The sequence below is a fragment of the Panicum virgatum genome, chromosome 7K (assembly GCF_016808335.1).
Source record: "Panicum virgatum strain AP13 chromosome 7K, P.virgatum_v5, whole genome shotgun sequence".
NCBI classification, from domain to species: domain Eukaryota; kingdom Viridiplantae; phylum Streptophyta; class Magnoliopsida; order Poales; family Poaceae; genus Panicum; species Panicum virgatum.
This window is the reverse complement of record NC_053142.1, coordinates 35,296,117-35,319,570: the sequence shown is the minus strand read 5'-3', so window position 1 is coordinate 35,319,570 and position 23,454 is coordinate 35,296,117. Positions and strand designations below refer to the sequence as shown.

Below are 23,454 nucleotides of genomic sequence, written 5' to 3'. Positions count from 1 at the left end.
ACAAAGTGTAGGTGGTACAGTGACGAGGCGGTGTCAGGCTAGCCCACACAGGGCGCCGCAGGCCTGCACCGTGCCGAGAATAGCGGCACAGGGGCCGGTACAGGCGGAAGGGACGCCGGCTGATGCCGCCTAACTCCCGCCCCATTCCGTGGAGTGGTTGGCGAATAAATGTGCCCCGTCCCGTCGGGTGGTTGAGCCGCTGCCATAGTCTGCCGATGGTGGCCTCAAGCGAGGCGGAGTTTCCCCCCGCGCCGAGGCCCAGCGGAGGGCTCGGCTAAGGGGTCTCGAGTGAGGCGGAGATTGCCTTCGCCCCGAGGGGCCTCGGCGGGGAACCCTCGAGCGAGGCGGAGTTCGCTCCACGGCTGGCGAGGCCTCGAAAGGGTCGTACCGTGGCGCTGGGCCGTGGGCCGAGTGTGACTTGGGCTTCCCGTACCTGAAGAGGACTTGGGCCAAGTGTTTGCGTTATTCTGGGGCGTTTTGACTCATGATCAGGGTGCCCCCAATTATGGTACCCGACAAATATCAAAATATTTTTGGTGATTATCAAAAGCACACCTCTTTCCTACTCGAATGGGTGTTCCTTGTTGCTTTGAGTACTATGCTACAACAACGGCTACCGAACGCAAAAAGTATTATTAGTGATGGTAACGGGCCACACACCGGGCCCGTTCTAGGCATAGAACCAGCCTCTCTCCGACCTGGGGTGGTAATGGGGATCATGGTCCTAGTGATCTCTTTATAATCTAACTTGATCCTTATATATTTTTAACTCAAAATAGCATAAAATTAGAGTCCGGCTCTTAAATTATCTAAATTAAAATTTGGAGCCCTTTACCGCCAATTCCGGCCCTGTCGTGGCGCGGGACTCGCCGTTCGTGCTGCGTGATTCGGATCGGGGATCGACATGTCCGTCTATGGATGCAACGCTGCTAGTAGGACACCGCGCGTCGTCGTAATCATCTCCGTCATCCGATCTGCGCGGGTGATCGAATGCACAATGCAGTGCGTTAACGCCCGGGCAGACTCCTCGTTTGTTCGTGGTCGTCGTCTCGTCGATCGACTCGAAGCGGCGGGTTATATATATCCCGGCGCCGTCGTCACGGTCGACGGCAGCAGGCACAGCGACCTCGATCGACACTGACACGGCTGTGCCTAGCAACAGCTCAAGCGCCGCAGCGGCCGGTGTTGTTCGGCCCACGCAGGCACGGACGGCAGCTGTTGGCCGATCCCCGTGGTTAAATACCGCGCCCGCCACCACCCGGTTCGCGAACGCAGCGCGCGAGCGCTTCCGATCCTGTGCTTTCTCACCGAGTGCTAGGCTGCTAGCAGCCATCAGAGAGCAAGGCGCGCTCCGGCGGCGTCGTCGCCATGGCCAACAGCGCGCCGCCGGGCGGCGCGTGGTCCTCCGGGCTCTGCGACTGCTTCGACGACGTCGGCGGCTGTAAGTCTCGTCTCCGTCTTTCAACGTCAACCCAACAACCGTGCATGCGCTATCTAACTGCTCGGTTCGCGATCGAGCCTAGCTCGCCGCCGCCGCAATGATCGATCGATGCCTCACGCGCTGCTTTACTATTGCTTGCACTGCTCCGATCCCCGCAGGCTGCCTGACGTTCTTCTGCCCGTGCGTCACATTCGGGAGGATCGCCGGCATCGTGGACCAGGGGGCCACCTCCTGCTGCGCGAGCGGGGCGCTCTACCTCCTGCTGTCGGCGGCGGCGGGGCTGGGCTGCCTCTACTCCTGCTGCTACCGCTCCAGGCTGCGGGCCCGCTACGGGCTCGCCGACAAGCCCTGCGCCGACTGGTGCGTCCACCTCTGCTGCGAGCCCTGCGCGCTCTGCCAGGAGTACCGCGAGCTCAAGGCGCGCGGATTCGACATGTCCCAAGGTACACCGTAGACCGTACACGTGCTGCGTGCCTAGCTTTCCGGCCGTGAGCGTACGGTGGGTGTTGATGATGAGCTTGAGCCTTGAGCTGATGAGCTTCCTCGTATCTAACTAACTGTGCTCTCGTATGCAACGCAGGATGGGAGGAGAACATGGAGAGGATGGGGAAAACAGGCGGCGCTGCAGCAACCGCCCCGCCCCACATGAACCCCGGGATGTCGCGCTAGCGCCGCGCATGAGTGGCAGATGCAGCTGGGCCATCCGTGCCGTGTCAAGCTTCCTTCCGACTTGCTTATTCTATCTGTACTTGCATCTTTGTTGCGTGTTTCCCACCTGTATTCGGTGTTGTAACGAATCGTTCGCAATCACTGTCTTAAGATCCATGCTTAATTAGCTTCTTTTTAATTGTTTCCGAATAATAGAAGTAGATTTACTGTTTATGTGGACAAATTTCCATTCCTTTTTCCTCTTTTCAATAATATATCGTCAGTTATGTGGAGAGTTTTTAACTGTATGTGTTTTTAATCACTGCATATCGGACCATACAGTGACAATGCTATGATCGTGCCTAATTTTTTTTTTGGAAAGATGATTCGAGTGCCTAATTTTTTAATGCAAGATTTGCGAGAATGCTGAATAGTGCTATTCCCAAACTAACGATCCACATGGAAATAGTTTGAAAAATCACCTTTCAAACCACCCAAAGGGCCAAACTTACTCAGTTTCGACAGTTGGATGCCCTCCGTTATCAGGTTTTGTAGTTCAAGGCTGAAAATTAGACTTTTTTTGATAGTTGGATAGCCTTCGTTATCCAGTTTATTAGTATATTGAGAATGCTTCATTCGCTTGTTTTAATAGTTGTTAATTGAGACCAGAAATAGTGATGAAACCTACCAATATACTAAGTTCCTCTGGAATCTGGGACCACTGTGTCATGTTCAATTTTAGATTTATGCAGTAGCGCAAAGACATATAGTTTGCAGTAATTTATACAAACATTTTATTTTAAAGATTTTCTCTTCTGCTTGATGCCTAAGTAAATATCTCCTTTTTATTGAAAGGTTTCTAATTTTTTCTTTACTATTTGATAGCAACTTTTAGAAAACCTTAATATAAAAAATGAAAAAACTCCATTAACCTTAGTGTAAAATTTAGACATGCTAAATAAAATATTGGGATCTGGCACTTTAAACTACTCTTTTTGGATCATGTTGCACTTTATTACTGCTCATGGCGTTAGCAAACACTACTGTAAAAGAAAAAGATACTAGACTGGACGCTTTTAATCTGATATTTTTCTCTCCTCCCTTTTCATATAGTTGCTGCAAGTGGAGGCGGCAAGCTAGAGGCAACAACTGCATACCTTGCAAGAAAAATTCATAAGTTACTTGATCTCTATTCCTGTTATATATCTGAAAATTGTGTTATTACTTGTGTGTACATGTATGGATTGCTTTACAAATTCATCTTAGCTGAACTCAAGATACCAAGATCTTATCAAAGACCTTAATATTTTCGCAGTTTGCTGACATGTAAATGATTTGTGTGGAGGTACTCTGGTTTCATGGTATTATAAATTAACTAAAGATCCAAGTTTCTATTCAAGTCCTTACTTCTCTTTATTAAGAGCCGATTTGTTTACATTCGTGAATACTGTTTAGAACAGTATGGATTGAGTTACATGATTGTGATTTAGTATAATTTAGAAATGGTATATGCAGTCATACACTATGGATGTTCCTCTTTGCTGACCAGTGCATGTAAATCCTCCAATTCATTGTTGTCACCAGTGTGCAGTTTTGGACATTGACAATGTCTCAGGAAAAGAAACACAACTAAAGCATGAACTTTGAAATGTAATATACATATGAAAATATACTTATCATTGCCATATCAAAATACATAAGACAAATCTAGGCATCATTTCCGTGTGTCCAGTTTATACATTCTAGTCAAAACAACTTCAAATTGGACTCGTTTCCCCTCAACAAATAAGGGCTTGGCCTTAAAAAAATCTAGTTTCACTATATGGCTACACGTTAAAAAATGTTTTATCTATCAAGAAGCATTTTTGCTGATCCGAGATAAAAGTATTGTGCTATAGTTGTCTAGCTATTGTATTTTAGAGAGTTTAAGATCATAGGCTCGAGTAAAGGCTTCCACCACAAGTTGACCAAAATGAGGAGCCTAAATGGCATGAGCAATAGGTTTTACGTGTAAATGATGATGTATCCATGATTAAAAAGTTTTCTTTCCAAGCTACATGAAATAGATTTCTGAGTGTCCATAAAAAAATTATTGCTAACTGCCCAAAGTAAGCACAGTATTCCAAATACTTTCCTAGTTGTCATATGGCAACTCGTCATTTCCATTTATTTTCTTTGTAACTGGCTGAATGTCTAACTATTATTCTCCTTTCGAAAATTACAAAAATATGATTAGTAAACATCCATATTTTATGTCGATCCTTTTTATGGTACTTATTTATCCTACAATGACTACATGGATAAAGTGACATTATGGTCTTCTGGCATATACAACTTTCAATTCAAGACACTAAAAGCAGCACTTCAACTTTCTCAATACACACTTTATATCTTTTTTTTTATCAATAACTTCATATGGAACTAAGTAATTGTCATATGCTCATGTTGGTCGAACAAACTTGCAGAATGTGTGAAATAATTATAAGACAGACCATTTGTTGCATTTTTCAACAAAATGCATCTTATTGGGAAAGATATACACTACCATTGCCAATCGTCCATGGCATGCATACTTTATCTTTGTTGCTATGTGTTTAGTCCCGTTAACAACCAATCAGATTTTGGCTGCTTTGAGTTGCAGCCTTCGAGGACAATGAGAACATAAGCATTGTTATACAGCAGGTCTTCATGGATTTAGTTGTAACCTGCAAGCTTTCAGTTAGTCATAATTTGAAACACCATTAAAGAACTAAGAACAAAGTCAATAGGTCCTATGCAGAAAAGGTAGGGTTACCCTAATTTAGGAGGCGATGGTTGCTCAATAGTATTTTCTTGTGGCAGAGTATTAAGCTCAAGATGAATAGGAGTATTGTCATTCTCAACAACTGCAAAATTGTATGGTGCTGTTGAATCACGGTTGATTTCACCTGCTGCTTCTTTCTCGTAGAGCTGTTCATATAGAAATACATTACAATCAGTCATCAGATGGGTCCTATATCGTAGGAAATTATCTTTATTGATTTATCAAATACCTTTTTGTATAATTCAACATTTTCTTGACGAATTAGATTGACCTTTCTGTATAATTCCATATTATCTTGTTGAATGAGACTTCCCTGCAAATGAGCTAATACAAAATCAGCTTGCTAAAATCCACTCAAATATTGTATTTCCTATGAATATTGCAATGCTCCAGAACCTTCCGATTCAGTTCGTGAATTTCATCAACCAAGAGTTGGTCCTGAAAATAATAATCTTGAACCTCAATTGTATATTTTGGATGAGGCAATCTAGAAAAGGATAAAAACCATTAGCATGCTTACCTTTTTGGTCCGGATGCAACGAATGCTCATTTCTAGTTGATTTTCTAGATTTTGAAGTTCCTTAACCCCCAGTCCAGAAAGATCTTGTCCCATCAACTGCCTGTAGTCAATCAAACCATTTTACTCGATTGTTGTGCTTTGGGTTTGAATTATTTCAATGTAATTGATATCTATTACTTGACCTTATCGCATTTATTTTTAGGGATCCAGCCTTTGGGTATGTATGCGTTAGTGCTGTTTTGGCTAGAAATTGAGTGAGTTAAAAATGAGTCATAAATCTTTACACCCTTTTACATTTCTCTTGTTTGTGAAAACTGATATTTGTTTGAACCATGGACTATATTGGGTCAGAAGCTCACAACATATATCACATCCGTAAACTCAATTGTTTGCTAAATTTATTGTTATCTACCATTTTACTATTTCATACACTGAACGAATTTGGTGTTGGACGTGTTCTTGTTACCCTGCATTCCTTGGGTTGATCCGCCAGGATATATGGAAGATCTATATCATGGCATATTTTATTCGGTTCTTTCTAGTTTTACCTTTACAAACTAGACTATGGGTTTTCAATTGCACATTCTATGAGGAACTGATTTTTTTCTACATGTTGAATACAACATCATTATTGGCCTTATTCTTTTAAACTTCTATATATTTTTTGAAACAAACATCAGAATGGATTTTCTTCATTGAGTTGAAACATACATGTTTATTTTTTATTCAGAAATGATGCATCTATGTTCATGCTGATGTTTCCTATATCGATACTTTTATGTTAAGAAAAATTTCTGATTCATGTATATGTAAAACTTGCAGGGTTTTCTTGCCATACCGATGATTCTCTTGCAAGTTCTGCAGTTGTTGTCTCAAGCTTGCTGCCTCCCTTTGCCAGAACTATTGAATGTGAAAAGCACAGTTAAGTAATGCCTCATTCAGAGAAGCCAAAATGTATAACAAGTTTCTTAGCATGGTGGAACTATCAGTTGAGTGAAATATATATTGTTATTAAGAAATAACTAAAGTACATGTGACGGTATGCCATTATTTCAATAAAAAATTATAAACTATACAAAATAACAAGATGGGGATCGGTAAAAAAACAACAATCATATAAAAAGCAGTTACGGCAAATATATACTACCTCCGTTCCAAATTGTAGTTCATTTGACTTTTTTACCTTAAGTTTGACCGCTCGTTCGATTCAAAAAATTTGTGCAAACATAGCCAAATTTAAGTCATTCTTGAATATCTTGTATTGATAAAGCAATCCACAATAAAAGAAGTGATATTTTACACAAACTTTCGAATAAGACAAGTGGTCAAATTAGGGTCAAAAAAGTCAAATGACCTACAATTTGTAATGGAGAGAGTATTATTTAACTTGGTGTTGATATTCTATTTTGAACAATACTTAAATTAAACATTTTTTAAGAGCACCAAGCTGGACATATATTGGCATGCTACACTCATGTTTTGCTATTATCTGCGCTTCTTCCACACAGGTGTGATGTCTCAATGGAGCTAAATCAATCCCAGAGGGTGTGAAATCCTAATGAAGTGTATGTGCTAGGGAGGGACATAACGGAATTAGCGAACAAGTTAGGGAATGAGCTTAAACATGACATTGCCAATGGTTTCATTCTTTTCGAATTTTTTATAGGTTATATAATCTTCAAAGTTCAATATAAAATTAGATGGATTCTTATGTCGCTCATCCTTTCAGAGTATGGATTCATGCATATATATTAGATTATGGTTTTATAGGATTTTCTTAGAGGTAACTTACTGTGTTTCCCGTTGCGTGTTTCATTTTTCTACTACTTCTATGTTTTGGTGGTTTCATGTTTTTAATTGTTTGTATTCAAGATTTGAGATGAGTCGCAAGACTTTGGCTTCCTTCAGTGAAAGAGGGCTTTTCTTGGAGGGCAGCTGGCTAGGTTCAAAGGGACTTGTGATATTTGTGTTTACTGTTCTTAGTAACAGTTTGTATCAATTGGACATTTAATTTGCAGACTGTTTCCTCAATGAAAGAAATTCTACTGGTACAATGGCGGCGCCAATTGAGCACTCCAACGTAAGTTCCCTTTGCTTTTCCCTATGTTTTCTCTCCATTTTAGTGATTTGGCTATGCGCCATTTGCTGATCGATTCCATTTGATTTTGCTGGATCAGTAGATGGGGGATACATATGGTGTTGTAGATGCTAAAGACAAAGAAAGAATGGGGAGCAGAACCAGGACAAGAATGCAGTGGTGAATGAGCAGCAGAAGGTCCAGGATGAGAAGGAAGTGAGGAAGAGGAAGGCTATGGCACCAAGATCTGATGTATGGGACAACTACCACAAGATCCTTATTGGAGGCATGCATACTGATGAAAACCAAGTGCAAGTGTTGCGGCTGTGAGCTCGACTGCCACTTAAAAAAGAAATGGTACAACCTCTATGAAATATCAATTAGGAATATGCAAGAATAATCGTAACAGAAATCCTCAGGACCTGTCACCTAGGTGTAGTAGTGTAGATACATATTTACTAATGCTGATTTTCACCTCAGCTGTACATATTTTGAAGTGTATACTATGTATTTGTATCGATTAGGAAAGTTGCGGCATGCATAAGGTGGGCAGAAATGGTTATCTGCTACTGACTTGACAACTTCAAAACCATGTTCCATTGCTAGTCAAGCTATCAGTCTATCAAGTATCTATCATGGTGGTCCTTTTATCTATATTACTGTGTTTGAGAAGTTCAAACAACTGTATCCTTTGTGGCTTTGTGTTAGTTTTTTAGAGAGGGATAGTTTTTTAGGGTGAGCTATTTGCAAATAGACCTAAAATAGCCCATCTGTTTGGCTCCTCTTTGGGTTATTTGGGGCTAAAAGGGGTGGGCTCAAAAATGGCCATGGAATCCAAACAGGGTCAATAGAGCTCAATCATATATGAAGATCGTTAACTTCATATGACATGCCTAAGCTCATTATTGCCTCTGCCAGAGGAATAAATTTTGGCTCCTTGGTACTGTGGTATAATGACATTTATTATCAGAGTCACAAGAAGTTTATTACTATCTTTTGTGTCATTTAAGTGTTATACTTACCATATATATGCAAGCGAACCGATATTTATGCTACCTGACATCCATATGGAATTAGGTATATATTTACATGCAATAATGGATGAAAGGCCTCACTATATATATTTACGAGCGATAATGGTATATGCTGTAACATGGCAGTAGCGATAATAATTACTGCTCAATCTATTAAACTGTCTGAATCATCCCAATGATTTTCGTTATTTGCTTGGGTGCGAGCTATCTGCCTTATATAATAGAGTTAGTAAACTGATCGATGAAAGAAGCAAAGAGAAGATGCCTTTCTTGTCAGCGCATTTACCTATTTATGTCCATTACTGTTTTCATATTTGTGTATTTCCAAGTTATATTATTATTAGTGGTAACAGGTCGATTAACCGTCATATGTGAAACTTTGGACACCGTCACTGCCATGTTCATATAAGTATGTTTTCCTGTTAAGCAATATCTATCTTTCTATACATTCGTACATACCGACTTTCATTTTACTATTTCTTTAAAGAGATATATGATGCGTGCGTACAAGGGAGAAGACATGAAATAGTTTTCCGATGGAGATGCACATATGGTGGATGCAGCGCTCCTGTACTAACGTCCTTTCAAGTATTAGTCAAATGATGGTTCAGTTCAGATCTGAGCACAGCATTTCGAGCTACTCTACTATGATGTGCAGTGCAGACCAAATACTATAGGCCTATAGCTACGAAACTGCAATCAATGTCTGCTATATATATATATATATATATATATATATATATATATATATATATATATATATATATATATATATTCTTTACTAATATAGTTAATTTATTACTTTTGTCACTGTTGACACCTTGGGATTTTGTTTGCTAAATCTTTATAATAGAAAGTACAAGAAACACAAAAATCAGCAGAAAACGATGATGTGATGCATTTGATCAACATTTAGCTAGCTAATTTCTGTTGAGCTCACTTCTAAATTAAAGACATACCTTAAGCTCTGTATTAGGGTTTGCCACAAGCTGCTGCTCCTCCTGCTTTGCTCTGCCGTATCGATCAATTACTGACTTCATGCTGCGCAAAGGGCAACACCATACCAATAAAACTTATTGTGCGTAATATGAAAAAAATATTATCTACATTGTAGATAGGCAGACTGAGTTAATTACTAAGACAACTCGACTTTCTTAGATAAAGTAAACCATTGAAAGGTTATAATTATGTACGCAGGAATGTCATATATGTGCACATAGATAAACACTAGAGGTACATAACTAATATTCATATTTTCAGTACCTAGCGGAAAACCGTGGATTGAGTACATAAAAATATGCCTTTATATAGTTGCTCCTTAAAAAAAATCTTAAATCTAGATCTAATAGTATGGTTCTCCTTATCACCACCTAAATATACTCCCACCTTGTGGGATAGTATTCATCCTTTTCTCTCATGTTGGTGCCATAGTCACATATTACTTTTAAGGAAAAAGTCTATATCACCTCCAACCTATGGGGATTGGAATACATAACTACCCAACCTATAAAACGGTCTATATCACCCCCTGAACTTTTCAAAACCGGTCAAATTACCCCCTAAATTAGTTTCGAAAAATCATAGTAAATCACAAAAAAATCATAAAATAGAAAATTCAATTGTGTTGGACTCCAAATGAGTAGATATACACTGTGAACATATAATATGGTATACTTTATTACATTTTTTTACAGCTATGAAGAAAAGTATAGATTTAAAACTATAGCAAAAAAATATATACTAAAGCATACCATATTATATGTTCATTGTGTAGATCTACTCATTTGGAGTCTAACACAATTGGATTTTCCATTTTATGATTTTTATGTGATTTACTATGATTTTTTAAAACTGCTTTAGGGGGTAATTTGACTGGTTTTGAAAAGTTCAGGGGGTGATATAAACTGTTTCATAGTTGGGGGATTATATAGTTCACCCCCATAGGTGAGGGGGTGATGTAGACTTTTTCCTACTCTTTAAATCCTCACTACCGCCAAGAATATAGCCTGCATCCAAGGGCGAAGCCAATCAAAATAGCATTGGGGTCTTGTGTGTTGCATACCGGGGTCTTTGTTTTTTTAAAAATAGTATAGAATAATAATCTCTATTGATTTTGCACAAATCTATCAGGGTCCGCCGACCCCGACAACAAAGAGCAGACCCTGACAACAAAGGGCAGCTCCGCCCCTAGCATCATCGTTGTGGAACACAACCAACTCCTCTGCTGCTTCCAATTATATGATAGCATATGCAACTTGCCCTCTTCCGTGCACAAGGCAACAAAGTATCACATGCTTCGCATCCTCTTCTCTTTTTCGTGTTTCTGATAGCCACACCGCTAGATCTACCACACTTAGCCGCCATATCCGATGATATTGGAGTGCTTGATCTAACTCGCCAATCGACCTCCTTATCCCTCCCATCTCTAGGCATAAATCCACCAAAAGCATGCAAGATACCTTTCTAGATCTAAGGTCAGCGCGAGCAAACCACAACCCTAATAACCCCGCCTTGACTAGAGGCAGTGATTGCCATATGGTTGGAGTACTAGTTGACTTTAAGAGAAAAACAAAGATGGGAGAATTTTGGCAATTCAAATGATATATATATCCTTTAAAAATGACATGAAAACAAATCAAATTTGAAAAGATGGTAAATCAAAATCTGAAAAGCTATTCTGAACCTGAAGTAAAGAGGTCCATATAAACCACTGTAAAATTGTTCTCAGCTCGCCGAACTCTGGGTATGGCCACTGGCCAGCAGCGGCTGCAAACTTACATATGTAGTAGCTCGAGGAACTCCATTTGATTCAAGTTAAGTAAGTGCAAATAATTAAGTTTTCCAGAAAGAATGAAACTTGACGAGCAGAAACCACATACACACATACGTCTGGAGCTAATTAAATAAAAACGAAGCATAAATTGCAGGCCGAAATACAGGCAAATTAAAAGCTAGTACGCAAGAACTCCATGGAATCAGTTATAACCTGGTGCTGGCGTATTCGTAGAGGCGGCCGGTGCTGGAGAAGATGACCAGTCCGACCTCCGCGTCGCAGAGGATGGCGAGCTCCCTTGCCTTCTTGAAGATCCCGTTCCGCCGTTTGGAGAATGTCACCTGCCGGCTCGTGGAGTTGTCGATCCGGCGGATGACTATCTTGCCCCGCCCCATCCTCAAGCTCTGGCTGATCTTGCAGGCACGCAAGGATAGTAATGGAGAGAGAGAGAGAGAGAGAGAGAGAGAGAGAGAGAGAGAGAGAGAGAGAGAGAGAGAGAGAGGAGAGAGAGAGAGAGAGAGAGAGAGAGAGAGATGGGAAGAACCCAGCCTGCCGGAGCTCTGGATGGAGAGGGCTCCCAGCTGGTTCCCCAGATAGGCAAATTATTGGAGGGGCATCAGAGGTGTGGAAGAAGACGAGAGAGAGATTAGTCCTTTGCTGGTGGCTTTGCAAGTTGGCTTTCCTTTAGTTTGCTTTCCTTCCTTTATTTAGCAAGGAAATCAAGGAGGCGAGATTTCCCTCCCCATTGGCTAGGGTCGCCAGGATGGGTTAATTTAATGGAAATGCTAAATTAATGGTGGTAACCACGGGGCTTGGTAGCTTCTGGAAAGAAAGGGAGGATGCCTGAAATTGGTTAGGCGCACAAAAAGTTAAAAGTAAACGCGCATTGCCAAATGCACCCATATCTTATGCTGTGCCTAAACGTCACACCTCAGCATCATCACATATCAAGCTATAACCTTCTCTTAACACCTTTGTTTTCCTACTAATAACACCTTCAGCATTTGTAGTATAGGAAGTGGTGAAATGCGCACTCATGTGCATCCACGCTTGCATCATATATACTCCCTCCATACTAGAAAAGAAAATCATTTTGAACAAGGTTTGGGTCAGATATTGAAAATAAAGCTTTATCAACAACAGATCATGTGAGCGTTAGTTTGTAATGTGAGCGTTAGTTTGTAATGTGTTTCGCAAAAAAAAATATAAAGCTTTATCAATTACAGATCATGATGGTAGATGGAGCACTGATTATTACTTGATATATTATTATCAATGGATTGACTGATCGAGGACAAGCAGTGGCTTAACCGTAGAGAAGCACTAGGTCCGTCTTTTTTGCCTAAAGACTTTACAAGTTTTAGCAGGCCAAGAAGCTGCAAGCATGAGACATGCACACGTGAGCGCGCCACCACCTGAGCGAGAGCTGTCGCGTGAGCCAAAGCCAATACAGGCATGCATGCATGGTTTTTTCAGCCCAAGCAGCTTGGTGTTCATCGATCCTGCTTCACACATAAACCTGAGTTAGGTATGGACGACTAACATTTGTGCCGGTTGAGCGTTCACAACTAGAATATAAATTCTCTAAAAATATTAAAAAATGAGCCAGCACCGTTTGTAAAATATATTTTGTTTTTTGGTAGTGTAATAAAGTGAGAGCCTCAGGTTATGTGGTTATAACATACTAAAACTAGCACAAACCATTCTCACTAAAATTTGAGCATTCTAAATCAACTGTTGTAGTCATACTACAACTACACGTACAAAGTTATTATTGATAATTCATCATAACCCACAATAGATATGGTTTTAGATGAAGGAGGAACTCGAGAGCGAGCAACTGGTGAATTGTGCGGGACAATTTCTAGGGTAAGTGGCAAGTAGGCTGTGGTTTGGATCTGGCCGAACAACTGTTTGCTGAACAAAGCGAGTTGAGGGAACAATGCGGCTGGCTAAGAAAAATCGTGGAGATGTCTGAGAAAGCACACAATCCGTGTGCTTAGCGTTGATTGGTGGATGGCTGCGGATATGCGGATCGATGACATGGCATCGCGCATGAGTAGATAAATTTCTTTCTGATAGATAAAGGCCAAGCACAGTATTTTGTTTCCAAATTATATGCAAAAATTTAAAATGCGGATTTATTGAAACATATAATGATTTTTTCCATAAAGCCATATGATTATTTGATGTTCAATATAGCTTTGGTAGTTCTCTATAGCAATGATTGCTTATGAGGATGCATCAATGAAATGATCGCTCTAGCGTGTTCCGATAAGTTCTAGAACCGCTAGACTAAATTAACCGGCATCCGATGCAATATGGGACCCACAATACCGGAAACCGATGTGACCGTATTAGCCCGTAGTTTTAATGAAAGTGTTTCTATTTGTCTGGTTACTAGTGGCGTAGCACGATAGGCCTCTAGTACACTTTTGTTATCTAAGTATATATATACAGTTTCATTGGAAATAGATCTTCTTTCCATCCAAATGCTATCAAAGAAGTAGCCTAGTACTAGTAGTTCCATATTATTACATTTAGAGCGCATAATATTTAACAGACTAATTATACTGTCTATGGGATCTTTTGGTTGAACTATCAACACCAGTTAACCATCCCTGTAGCAGGACGACTGGCTAGCTACATACGGAATCGTTTGCCGATTTAGGAATCGCAGCCAGAGGTAGAACCGTAGAAGACATTCACGGTCCACACACTTTGGTCTAGCTTAGCAGAGAGGATCATCAGTGGATCACGGTACCAGCGTCGCCCCCAACAGCTAACTGTGGCGGTCATCAGTAACTTCGACACAACAGCTCGGAAAACGAAGAAGCCCTCGGTCTTCTATTGGCTGATGACATGGATGCAAGCCATCTGGCCACCATGTGAGGGCCATGCTGCCACACAGTGATCCCATGCTTCGGCGTAGCAAACGAGCATAGGATACAGATTTCCCGATGTGGCCGCAGCACTCGCACAGAGCAGCCGGATCATCCCACCAGGACAGCAGTACTAGTAGTCTAGTACGAGGGGGGCTTTTTCGGGAGCTGGTAACTTTGCACGGTAAATTGGATTCCAAGTGTCAATCATACCCTACCTGCTACAGGCTAAAAGCAAGATCTTGTCCAGCAAAAGCAGCTATCAGTTGATTCAGTTAGGCTGCAGGTGCGAAGCACAAGCAAGGGTACCTTTTGTTTTCCTATGTTTGAATGCCAACGTTCTTTTTGGTCCTGGTCCTGGCCCTCGAGAGATTAAAGGTACAGGCAAGTAGGAGCAGTGTTTATAACTTAAATATGTAATCATGACATTGTTAATTCTTTAAAAAATAATATGTTTATTGTCCGATGCTTGAACTATATAAAATAACTCTGTCGAGCGAATTGAATAAGTCGCACGACGTGGCTTTGTAGGTGGAGATAAGCTTGGGGTTCCGAAACGCCACCCAACCACACATAACCAATAAGGTGTCGTTGAAGGGAAGTCTCTCGAAGGATAGCTGCTACACATGGTGGCTACCATAGGATGCAATAAAGAAGGATAATATAAATATTAGCGTGAAATTAGTCAATCACATGTCGGAGATTCGAGCTGTCGGCTGCTTTAATCTGGATTTTGCATTTATGGACATCTGGATTTCTACTTTTCATCAGTCTAGCAGTATTAGGGGGCAGGGGTGCATTATTCCTTTTCATTCTTAGAAAGGAAGATTTCATAGATTGTTTCCGTCTTTTGCACTATCTTATAGGTTAACTAGCAAGGTGGCCCGCGCTAATTAATAGCACGGGTAGCTAGCTATTTCATGATAATATTAGGATCCTTTTAATTTTAATTTTAATTTATTTAAAATTAAATATATTCAAATGATTTTGTTTTATTATTTTATTGTCATTGTTTTGTAAAAATAGCCCATATTGTATCATTGCACAAAATATGAACATAATAATAGGTAATATCATGTATAAACATAGTTTAGTTGCATATGCCTTATTTTGACGGTGCTTCTTTGTACTCCTGGCTGATCAGCCTTTATTGGTGTACCTCAATTTGGACAGATTATTAAATCAAGAGCAAAACATATAAATTAGGGAATATGTCATAATTAGTGTCCCTTCTTCTAAAACTGTATTTGCTCATTTTTCCATTTTTTCTAAACATTTAATTATTATGAATATGAAGTTGATTTTACAGGAGTCATTTATTTATGTCTTTTTCCTCCCGATACCTATCAATATATCGATTTTCTCAACTTTTTTAAAAAACTATGGGAGTTATTTTTGTGTATTTGAAATATAGTCTTATTTGATTATTTTAATTATAAACTCGTATGAAATAATTTCACTTAATTCTATTGTCTTCTTTGACTCACTATGGATCTTTAACTTTAGTTGTTTCATACTTTTTTATTTCATTTATTGTTTCTATGGTTTAGCCTTTACTTCTAAAACTATTTTACTGACATGTACCAAAGCCACGTGCATCCTCCCGTAGCTAGGAAGCCTCACTACCTTACGATAGCTGATTCACCTAATCTATTCTGTTTCTCTCATTTGTTCGACTGATCTTTCCTCAACGCTAGAAATTTAGGACACAACGGATCTCCTCGACTCCCCACATTGCACTTTGATGGTTTTATGAACACTAATTGACTCTGGCACTTATACTATGCACTTAAGGTAATTGTTATAGGTGTGTCATCCTGAGATGCTTTTAGTTTACTCTTGTATCATAAAAATCAATCTATTATGACATGGATCCACTAAGATCACATTGCACCTTGATGATTTTACGAACACTAATTCACTCTGACACTTATATACTACACACTTAAGGTAATTGTTATAGGTGTGTCATCCTGTGATGCTTTTAGTTTACTCTTGTATCATAAAAAAATCAATCTATTGTGACATGGATCCATGCTAAGATCAATGGTTGAGATATTTATGATTTTTGACCTATTATTGTGGTAATTTATAAAACCATTATGTGAGTCCATTGGATTCATTTAAGACTTAAGTATTAAGGGGGTGTTTGGATCTCAGAGTTAAACATTAGCTCTATTATTTGGATGCCAAATAAGAGGGCTAAATATGGGCTAATTGGTAATCTAATTGCACAGCTTATACTTGGTTGTTAGAGCCCGTTAGTCCTGATCACCTAGGGATAAAACTTAGTGCTCCTATTTTAGAAAATTGAATCACCCCTAAATTATTATTTTTTCATTCCAAGGCTACACCAGATGTTGCTTTCGGAATAGCTTAAATTAGACCTACTAACAACTCAATATAATATAACAATATTGATTGGTTTTCTTTATTCTTTTAATCTAAATTTTGTTTATACTTATGCGGATTTCTAACTCCCGATATGGAGCTGATGTGGTGGCTTTTCAAACCTCAAGGATTATTCTTTTGGGCCGCATGCTCCAAAGCCATTCTCCTTTGTAGGCAGTTAGAGAAGCGCTCTTATCCATATTGATGGTGCCAACAATAAGGCCGCTAAAAATTGATGTATCAGTTTGAAGTGGCTCGTGAGGTGAGAGATGGAATAGAAACAAACATATAAGACGCGATGATGCATGGCAGCTAGATGATATACCACGCTTTTGGTTTTTGGTGGAGTTATTGTTTTTCCTTTTTCCCATTATAATTCCAAATGGACAAATGATACTATATTATTATTTGGTTAAATTTCATATCGATTTGATTATTTGTCTTTTTCTATCATTAGGCTGACATTATCAGTTGAACGATCATGTGGTGCATGCGTTGTTTGAGAAGTGAATATGATTGAATCAAGTTAGTGTTTGCATGGAGGGTACCTTTATTTTTCCCTTTTCTTCTTCAGCTTCTGTCCGAAAATATAACACAAGCTGTCTTGAGTTGAATATATAGCACATGTATCTTCGTGGGTTTCCATATCTATTTTAAATTATGAAATTTTACCTATTTAGTAATCGTATTCTATCCGAACTCTTTGGTTAACTACTAATTTTCTTATTTTTCTAATTCCAAATTTAGCTATTTTACTAATCATATTTGGCATGGACTCTTTGGTCATGTCCTATTTTTTTAATATTTTAATTCCTATGTATTTGATATGGGCTCTTGAGTTAGTTTAGATAGTTAGATTTTATAAAATTCGACGGTGTAAATCCTTCTCTTTTTTCGATTTACGTGAGAATTTCTAGACTTTCTTGCCGAATGTGGTGGTTTCTTTTAACCTACACTAATGGTCCAAGCAGTCGGCATGGCGTCATGGCCTAATAGAGCCACAGTCGGGTAAGAGATGATCCCAAGACGATGATGCTGAACACTTGAACTCATCGAAGTAGCGATTGTGGCTTCTTGTCAGATCAGTCTTTTATCACGTTCACACGTCCTCTCTTGTGAGTGTTGGACTTGGTTTCGTTCTTTTTAGATAATGCGAACTTGTTTCAAATATACACACATGTAAACTTTCTTTGTCTTAAATCATAATCTTGACCATCAAATTCTTTTTTAATAATGTGACCGGACTTGCACGCACGCAAACTTTCTTAAATAATCAAAGTTGTATTCTATTTCTATAATCTTGATATTTCAATTATTTTATTATATATATTTATTATTTATTACTCAATATACACACATGTAAACTTTCTTTATCTTAAATCATAATCTTGACCATTTAATTCTTTTTTAATAATGTGATCGGAACTTGCACGCACGCAAACTTTCTTAAATAATCAAAGTTGTATTCTATTTCTATAAATCTTGATATTTTAATTATTTTATTATATATATTTATTATTTATTACTCGTATATGAAAGGGACTCTTTAGGTTTGTGTATTGATATGGACTCTTGAGTTAGTTTGGACCGTTAGATCTTCATAAAATCCAACGGTGTAAATCTTTCTCTTTTTTAGATTAATGTAGGAATTTCTAGACTCTCTCGGCGAATGTGGTGGCTTCTTATAACACTCTCTTATTAATATAATAGATTGTTGCTATGCCGCTGTTTTCATATGGGGTCCAATAATGTTATTATTGTAGAAGTGACATTCTTATGTGAGCCGACTAATATGGGCTTCATCATTTCTAATACGTATGCAACTTTATTCTGATGTACATGAGCAGTCTATTTGGAAACATCACGTATGTAATATAATATATTAAAATGAATATGCCTTAGTTGTTGATAAAATGACCTACAAACTTTATTCAAAAAAAACATAGCAATGCGTTTTCGAACAACCATTCTAGCTAATAAGGCCACATCATTTTTAATATGTGTACTACACAAACTTTTTTTAGTTTCAAATGTTGATAGACCAGGCCAGAAATCTCTACCAACCGATGGAGCTCGAGGCGAGAGGGCCGGGAAGGTCGCGCGCGGCCCTTGTGGCCCGTATTCGCCGTCGGAGAGGAGGGAGGCGCGGCGGAGAGGGAGGGTCCCGCCCGGCCGCCGCTCTTGCGCAGGCCGCTCGCGCCGGCCGCCGCACGCGCATATCAGCATGCCAGCCGCCGCTCCCGCCGCTTGCTCCTGCCACTCGCGCGGATCCAGCCGTGTGCGGGGCCGGCAGATGGCAACGAGCGGCGGAGCAGAGCCGGGTCCGGCCGCCGCCGTCGTGAGAGAGGAGGGAGCGAGGCCCCGCCGCCACTCCGCGCAGGGTACCGAGCAAGGGAAGGAGGAGGAGTGCACGGTGGGGGAGAGGGAGCGTGGAAGGCCGGTGCGGCGAGGCGGGGAGGAGGGGTGCGCACCAGCCGCTCGCCGGCGGTGGGGCGGAGGGGGCGCGGTGAGAGAAGGGGGAAAACAGAAAGGTTTTTTTGCATATATTCATACCCCTTGAAGGGTTATGGACCTAAGTGACACAATTTAACAAGTTCATGGTGCCAGATTTCGATTTTGCGAGTTCGTGGACCTAAGTGGCACCTGAGGACAAATTTGAGGGCCGCTGGTGTATTTAACTCTAAAAATTATACCTAATTCAAATAGTTCAACTCATAGTCATTTTTCGATTAACCTTAAAAACTTAAAAAAGTCTGTAAATTGTCTCAATCTACCGGCTATTGCATCTTGTATAAAAGCTGGGAGGATCGTCCAAACCGAGTCTCGAGCTCGAAACCATACACACCCACTTGCTTTTGCTCAAACTAAACCAGCTACCACCTGTGGATTCAGAAAATCTCTCTCAACGACAGCGTGGATCCGTACCGCAGCCTTTCGCATTTGATGCGCTACTAAACATGGCAGCTCGAGCCGGGACTAGGTTTAGGCAGCGATCCAATCTCCCCGGTGGAGTGGAGCCCGTGCGCGCATGTGGGCGCCCACGCGGCGCTGCCGCCGCGCCGTCTGAGGCCGGCTGACTCAGCCAGCGGCAGACAACCACCTAAAAACCGGCGACCTCGGCCACCTGATCGCGCCAAGCAGAACGCCGCCATTCTTTAATCCGGCGCCGCCATCAGACGGGCGGAAAACGGCAAGGCGGCGAGATCGCGGCCGTGCGGGGACATTGCCATATGCGGCAGATTCCTCCTTTCCAGGCAAGGCCCCGTCGTCTTTTCCACAGGGTTTTCAGCTTTCGAGCAAAATGGCGCATCACTTTGCGAGAAACTGTCTCTTTCTCCTCGGGCTGCAGGTTGAAGGCGACGCACTACTTGCTGAAAAAACGGTTTCTGAGGCCAATTGACCAATCGGTCTGTACCGGATAAGGCGACCTCCACTTCTTTTTCTTGGCCTCCCCTACCTAGGAGGTGCGGCCCGTCCCATGTGGCCGGCCGTGGGCGAGATGATGAGGTGCCCCTGCCCCGTGCGCTGTCCGATCCTTTCGCCGCTTTTGAGGCGGCGAGCCGGCGAGGGGAGGCGGAAGCTCGCGGCAGCCGGCAGCGGCGCGTGACGAGCCTGCGTCTCCCACGTCCGGCCACGGCAACCCTGTCGGACAGAGGTTGACTGGCGGCGTCCCAAAGCTTAGGGAGAGGCACCCAGCAAGGAATTTAATTGAGGCCCACTGACCGCGTGGCAATCCATTATCTGCAAAAAAAAAAAAGTAACTAGCATGCCCATGATGTCTCGACATCGTTCCTTCCGAACAAGGAAGCCATCCCGTGATATGATCCCCGTCATTGCGGTGTGCCCTCTTCTCCTCCTCCTTCCGATGCATCAAAACGTTGGTGGACGGACAATAGAGACCTCCTCAACTCGCGGCTTCCTTTTAGCCGTTTTGCGTCAAATGTCGCCGCGCCGGCAAACGTAAAGATTCCAGAGTCCCATCAATTTCTATCTGGGCGTGCGAGGGTGCTAATAAAAAAGAAGTCCTCAGTCTGACACCTGATTTCCAATGCTAGTTGAGCGCCCAAACCGAATTTGTGATAATCAAAAGAGTAAAAGCGATCTGAAAACGTAACTGACATCAAAGAAGTACTTATATCTCTACAAAAGTGATTGCATCCATGGCTTTTCCAAAATTAGTTGATGTGCCCTTGTTTGTTACATTTTATATACAGTGGTGAACTTTTTTCCCCTGTGTTGCTAAGATGATGTTAGTGGTTTGCATTTCTTGGTGATGTGGAAATCACTTTTGTCTTCGCATCAAAGAAGCATCTAGTGCTCACATAAGGTCAATCTCAGTGGGAGTGTTATAAGAGTGTCATGGATATTAAATTTGTTAACATATACCAATAGCATGAGGAGAGAGAAAAGATGAGTATCATAATGTGAGAGGAATGTCATCACCATGACACTCCACTAGCACAGTTCTTAAGATTCCAGTCTAGATAATTATGTCGATGACAATCCCACTGAGATTGGCCTAAGAGTACCATTGTTCACTTTCTTTATCTGTTCTTGCCGGTTCACAAAACATTTGCTTTAAAACATTGTCGGTCACACAAGAAATTAGTCATTTTTCTATATCTTGATGCTCACAATGTAATAACTGACTGAGACACAAAGAAAACACCCCATTTTTATTTGGCACTTTCTATATCTGACTATGTGGCTTGCTTGCATTGGTCCAAAAAAATACTGACTGAAATTCTAATGAAATCTATCCATTAGTAGTCATTCCACTCCATGACCAAATTGTTCAGCTCACGAAGATCAATATATCACACGATCATTTCCATGAACAAAACCATATCTGAGAACAGATTGAACCGAAACCGATCTAAAAGGCCATGTACCGTGTGACTTCAACATTAATTAACAATAGACAAGGCGTGTCAAAAGACCAATAAAAAACAAGTTTGCAAGGCTGGAAGAACAGGGAGGGGAGGGAGTGAGGGACTCATGTTGACAGGCTCCCGCCGCCCTGCTGCCAGAGGTTGATTATGTCGGTGGCCTGGTTGAGAAGGATGATCATCTGCTTCTGCGAGATCCACTCTTTCTCCTCCAGCTTTGCTCTCAACTCCTCCCACGCGTCTTTCCGTGGCCAAAAGTAGTACGGGCTTAACGGAATGCTGCCATAGCCTGGAACCAGCTGGTCAAGTGCTATGCCAATGTTCTTCTCCATCCAGATGAACTTGAGTACCAGCATCGGGTCCTGTCTCTCGGGCACCGCCACCTTATACTGCCATTCAAGATTTCAATTTATATCATTTTTCATTCTGATGATGAAACCAATTACCTCCATCCTAGTAAAGCTAAGTTTGTAGTGTTAACACAGTTCACATCACAAACTAAGCAGAAAAAAAAAGAAATGTTAAAGCTATTGTGCCGTTTTAGTTAGCTTCATGATGCTGCTACCATTGGTGTGTCTGCACCAAAACCCACATATTAGTAGTCTGAAGTGTAATTTTTTAAAACATGGAGTCATTTTAGTCCATTAGTAAACAATTATGTTTCAACAGTGAAAGCAAAGGCCATACATATATGATATATACCACTCTGGCTACGAACTACATTCAGAACATTTTCAGTGCATCAGACTGTACAGCTAAGCTATGGCAGCAAATCAAGCTCATTTAAAAGACTCTCACATTACTTTCAACACAAGCATAAATCATACTCGGCAGAAGCTCAGAACTACGAAAGAACATATCCTAACGCGCTCAGTTAACCTGATTTATCCCTTCTATCAGTTGTGACTTGTGACTCCACTGACACCAAATTCATAGCTAGGCGCAAATAGGGGTGGTAAAGGGCCCAACATTTTGATCTAGAAAATTTAAGGACCGGGCCCTAAAAGGGCCGGCTCTAATCTTATATAATTTTGAACTAAATAATTTAAGAGTCTTGTTGGGCTATGAAGAGGCCACTAGAGTCATGGCCCATTACCACCCCTAGGCGCAAACTGATGTTCTACTGAATTGAGCCTAACCGATTCAAGACCAGAATTGACGAATCAGGGTCTAATTCATTTGGAGCTGAGTTTCACTGAGATTCTTGACATTTGTGAGAGACCAATGAAACACGACTCCTCTACAGTTCTACTGTATAAGAGGGCTGTAACAGGCAACGAATGGGGCCAGTAATCCTCGAATCCCGGTGGGTTTGGGAGACCATTACCTCCTCTGGCTCCTCCTCGTAAAACGCATCCCCGCCTCCACCTAGTTGCACCTCTTCTTCCTCTGCCTCGACGGCGTCGGCAGCGGCGGCGGCGGAGACGCTGCGGAGCGAACGAGGGGGCGGCCTCCTGGTCTCGAAACGGACGATGCGAGAGCCGGCGGAGGACGAGGCGGCGGCCAGGGAGGTGGAAGGTCTGGGCGGGGCGAGGCGGGCGCGCGGGGCGAGGGCCGGCGTGGTGGCTGGGTGGACGGCCATTGGGAGCATGGTGTCGGACCAATGTTCTTCCTCCACGGATAAGAGGAAGACGAAGCTGCGCTAGAGCCTTATCTTCATTCCCCTTTCTCCTCCCGAGTGAGCGAGCGAGCAACTCTGCTCGACTCCAAATGGGAAAACGGCGGGCCGGATGATCACTGGGGCTAGGCCCAGTTACAGGCTTGGCCTGTTTAACGCAGGCCCTACATCTTATCTTACATCCAGCGAAATGCAGGCCAATTCATTCTCACTCTATTCGCTGCATTCAACCAATAATATTTTTCTCACACCAAATCAACACCAGCCAGCAGTACTTTTCTCTCACAACAAATCAGCACCAGCCACCAGCTCATTCTCACTCTGTTCGCTGCATCCAACCAACAATATTTTTCTCTCACACTAAACCAACACCAGCCA

The 23,454-nt window shown here is 41.5% G+C and overlaps 3 protein-coding genes across 3 annotated transcripts; 1 reads left to right on the top strand and 2 right to left on the bottom strand.

Annotated features, from left to right (window-relative positions):
- The first annotated feature begins 1,292 nt into the window (after positions 1 to 1,292).
- LOC120642313 (cell number regulator 2-like) lies at positions 1,293 to 2,110 on the top strand. Its single transcript, XM_039918773.1, has 3 exons — positions 1,293 to 1,441; positions 1,600 to 1,884; positions 2,022 to 2,110. Exons 1-3 carry the CDS (start codon positions 1,369 to 1,371, stop codon positions 2,108 to 2,110), a joined length of 447 nt encoding a protein of 148 aa, XP_039774707.1. The 5' UTR covers positions 1,293 to 1,368.
- A 2,438-nt stretch (positions 2,111 to 4,548) lies between these two features.
- On the bottom strand, positions 4,549 to 11,715 carry LOC120642312 (MADS-box transcription factor 27-like). The gene is made up of 8 exons (XM_039918772.1): positions 11,510 to 11,715; positions 9,483 to 9,564; positions 6,251 to 6,312; positions 5,413 to 5,512; positions 5,289 to 5,330; positions 5,122 to 5,205; positions 4,884 to 5,038; positions 4,549 to 4,794 (listed from the first exon to the last, which is right to left on the bottom strand). The coding sequence occupies exons 1-8, from the start codon at positions 11,689 to 11,691 to the stop codon at positions 4,776 to 4,778; spliced, it is 726 nt and encodes a 241-aa protein (XP_039774706.1). The 5' UTR covers positions 11,692 to 11,715; the 3' UTR covers positions 4,549 to 4,775.
- Positions 11,716 to 21,308: 9,593 nt separating this feature from the next.
- On the bottom strand, positions 21,309 to 23,182 carry LOC120642310 (30S ribosomal protein 3, chloroplastic-like). Its single transcript, XM_039918771.1, has 2 exons — positions 22,786 to 23,182; positions 21,309 to 21,847 (listed from the first exon to the last, which is right to left on the bottom strand). The coding sequence occupies exons 1-2, from the start codon at positions 23,047 to 23,049 to the stop codon at positions 21,566 to 21,568; spliced, it is 546 nt and encodes a 181-aa protein (XP_039774705.1). The 5' UTR covers positions 23,050 to 23,182; the 3' UTR covers positions 21,309 to 21,565.
- Between the last annotated feature and the right edge of the window lie 272 nt (positions 23,183 to 23,454).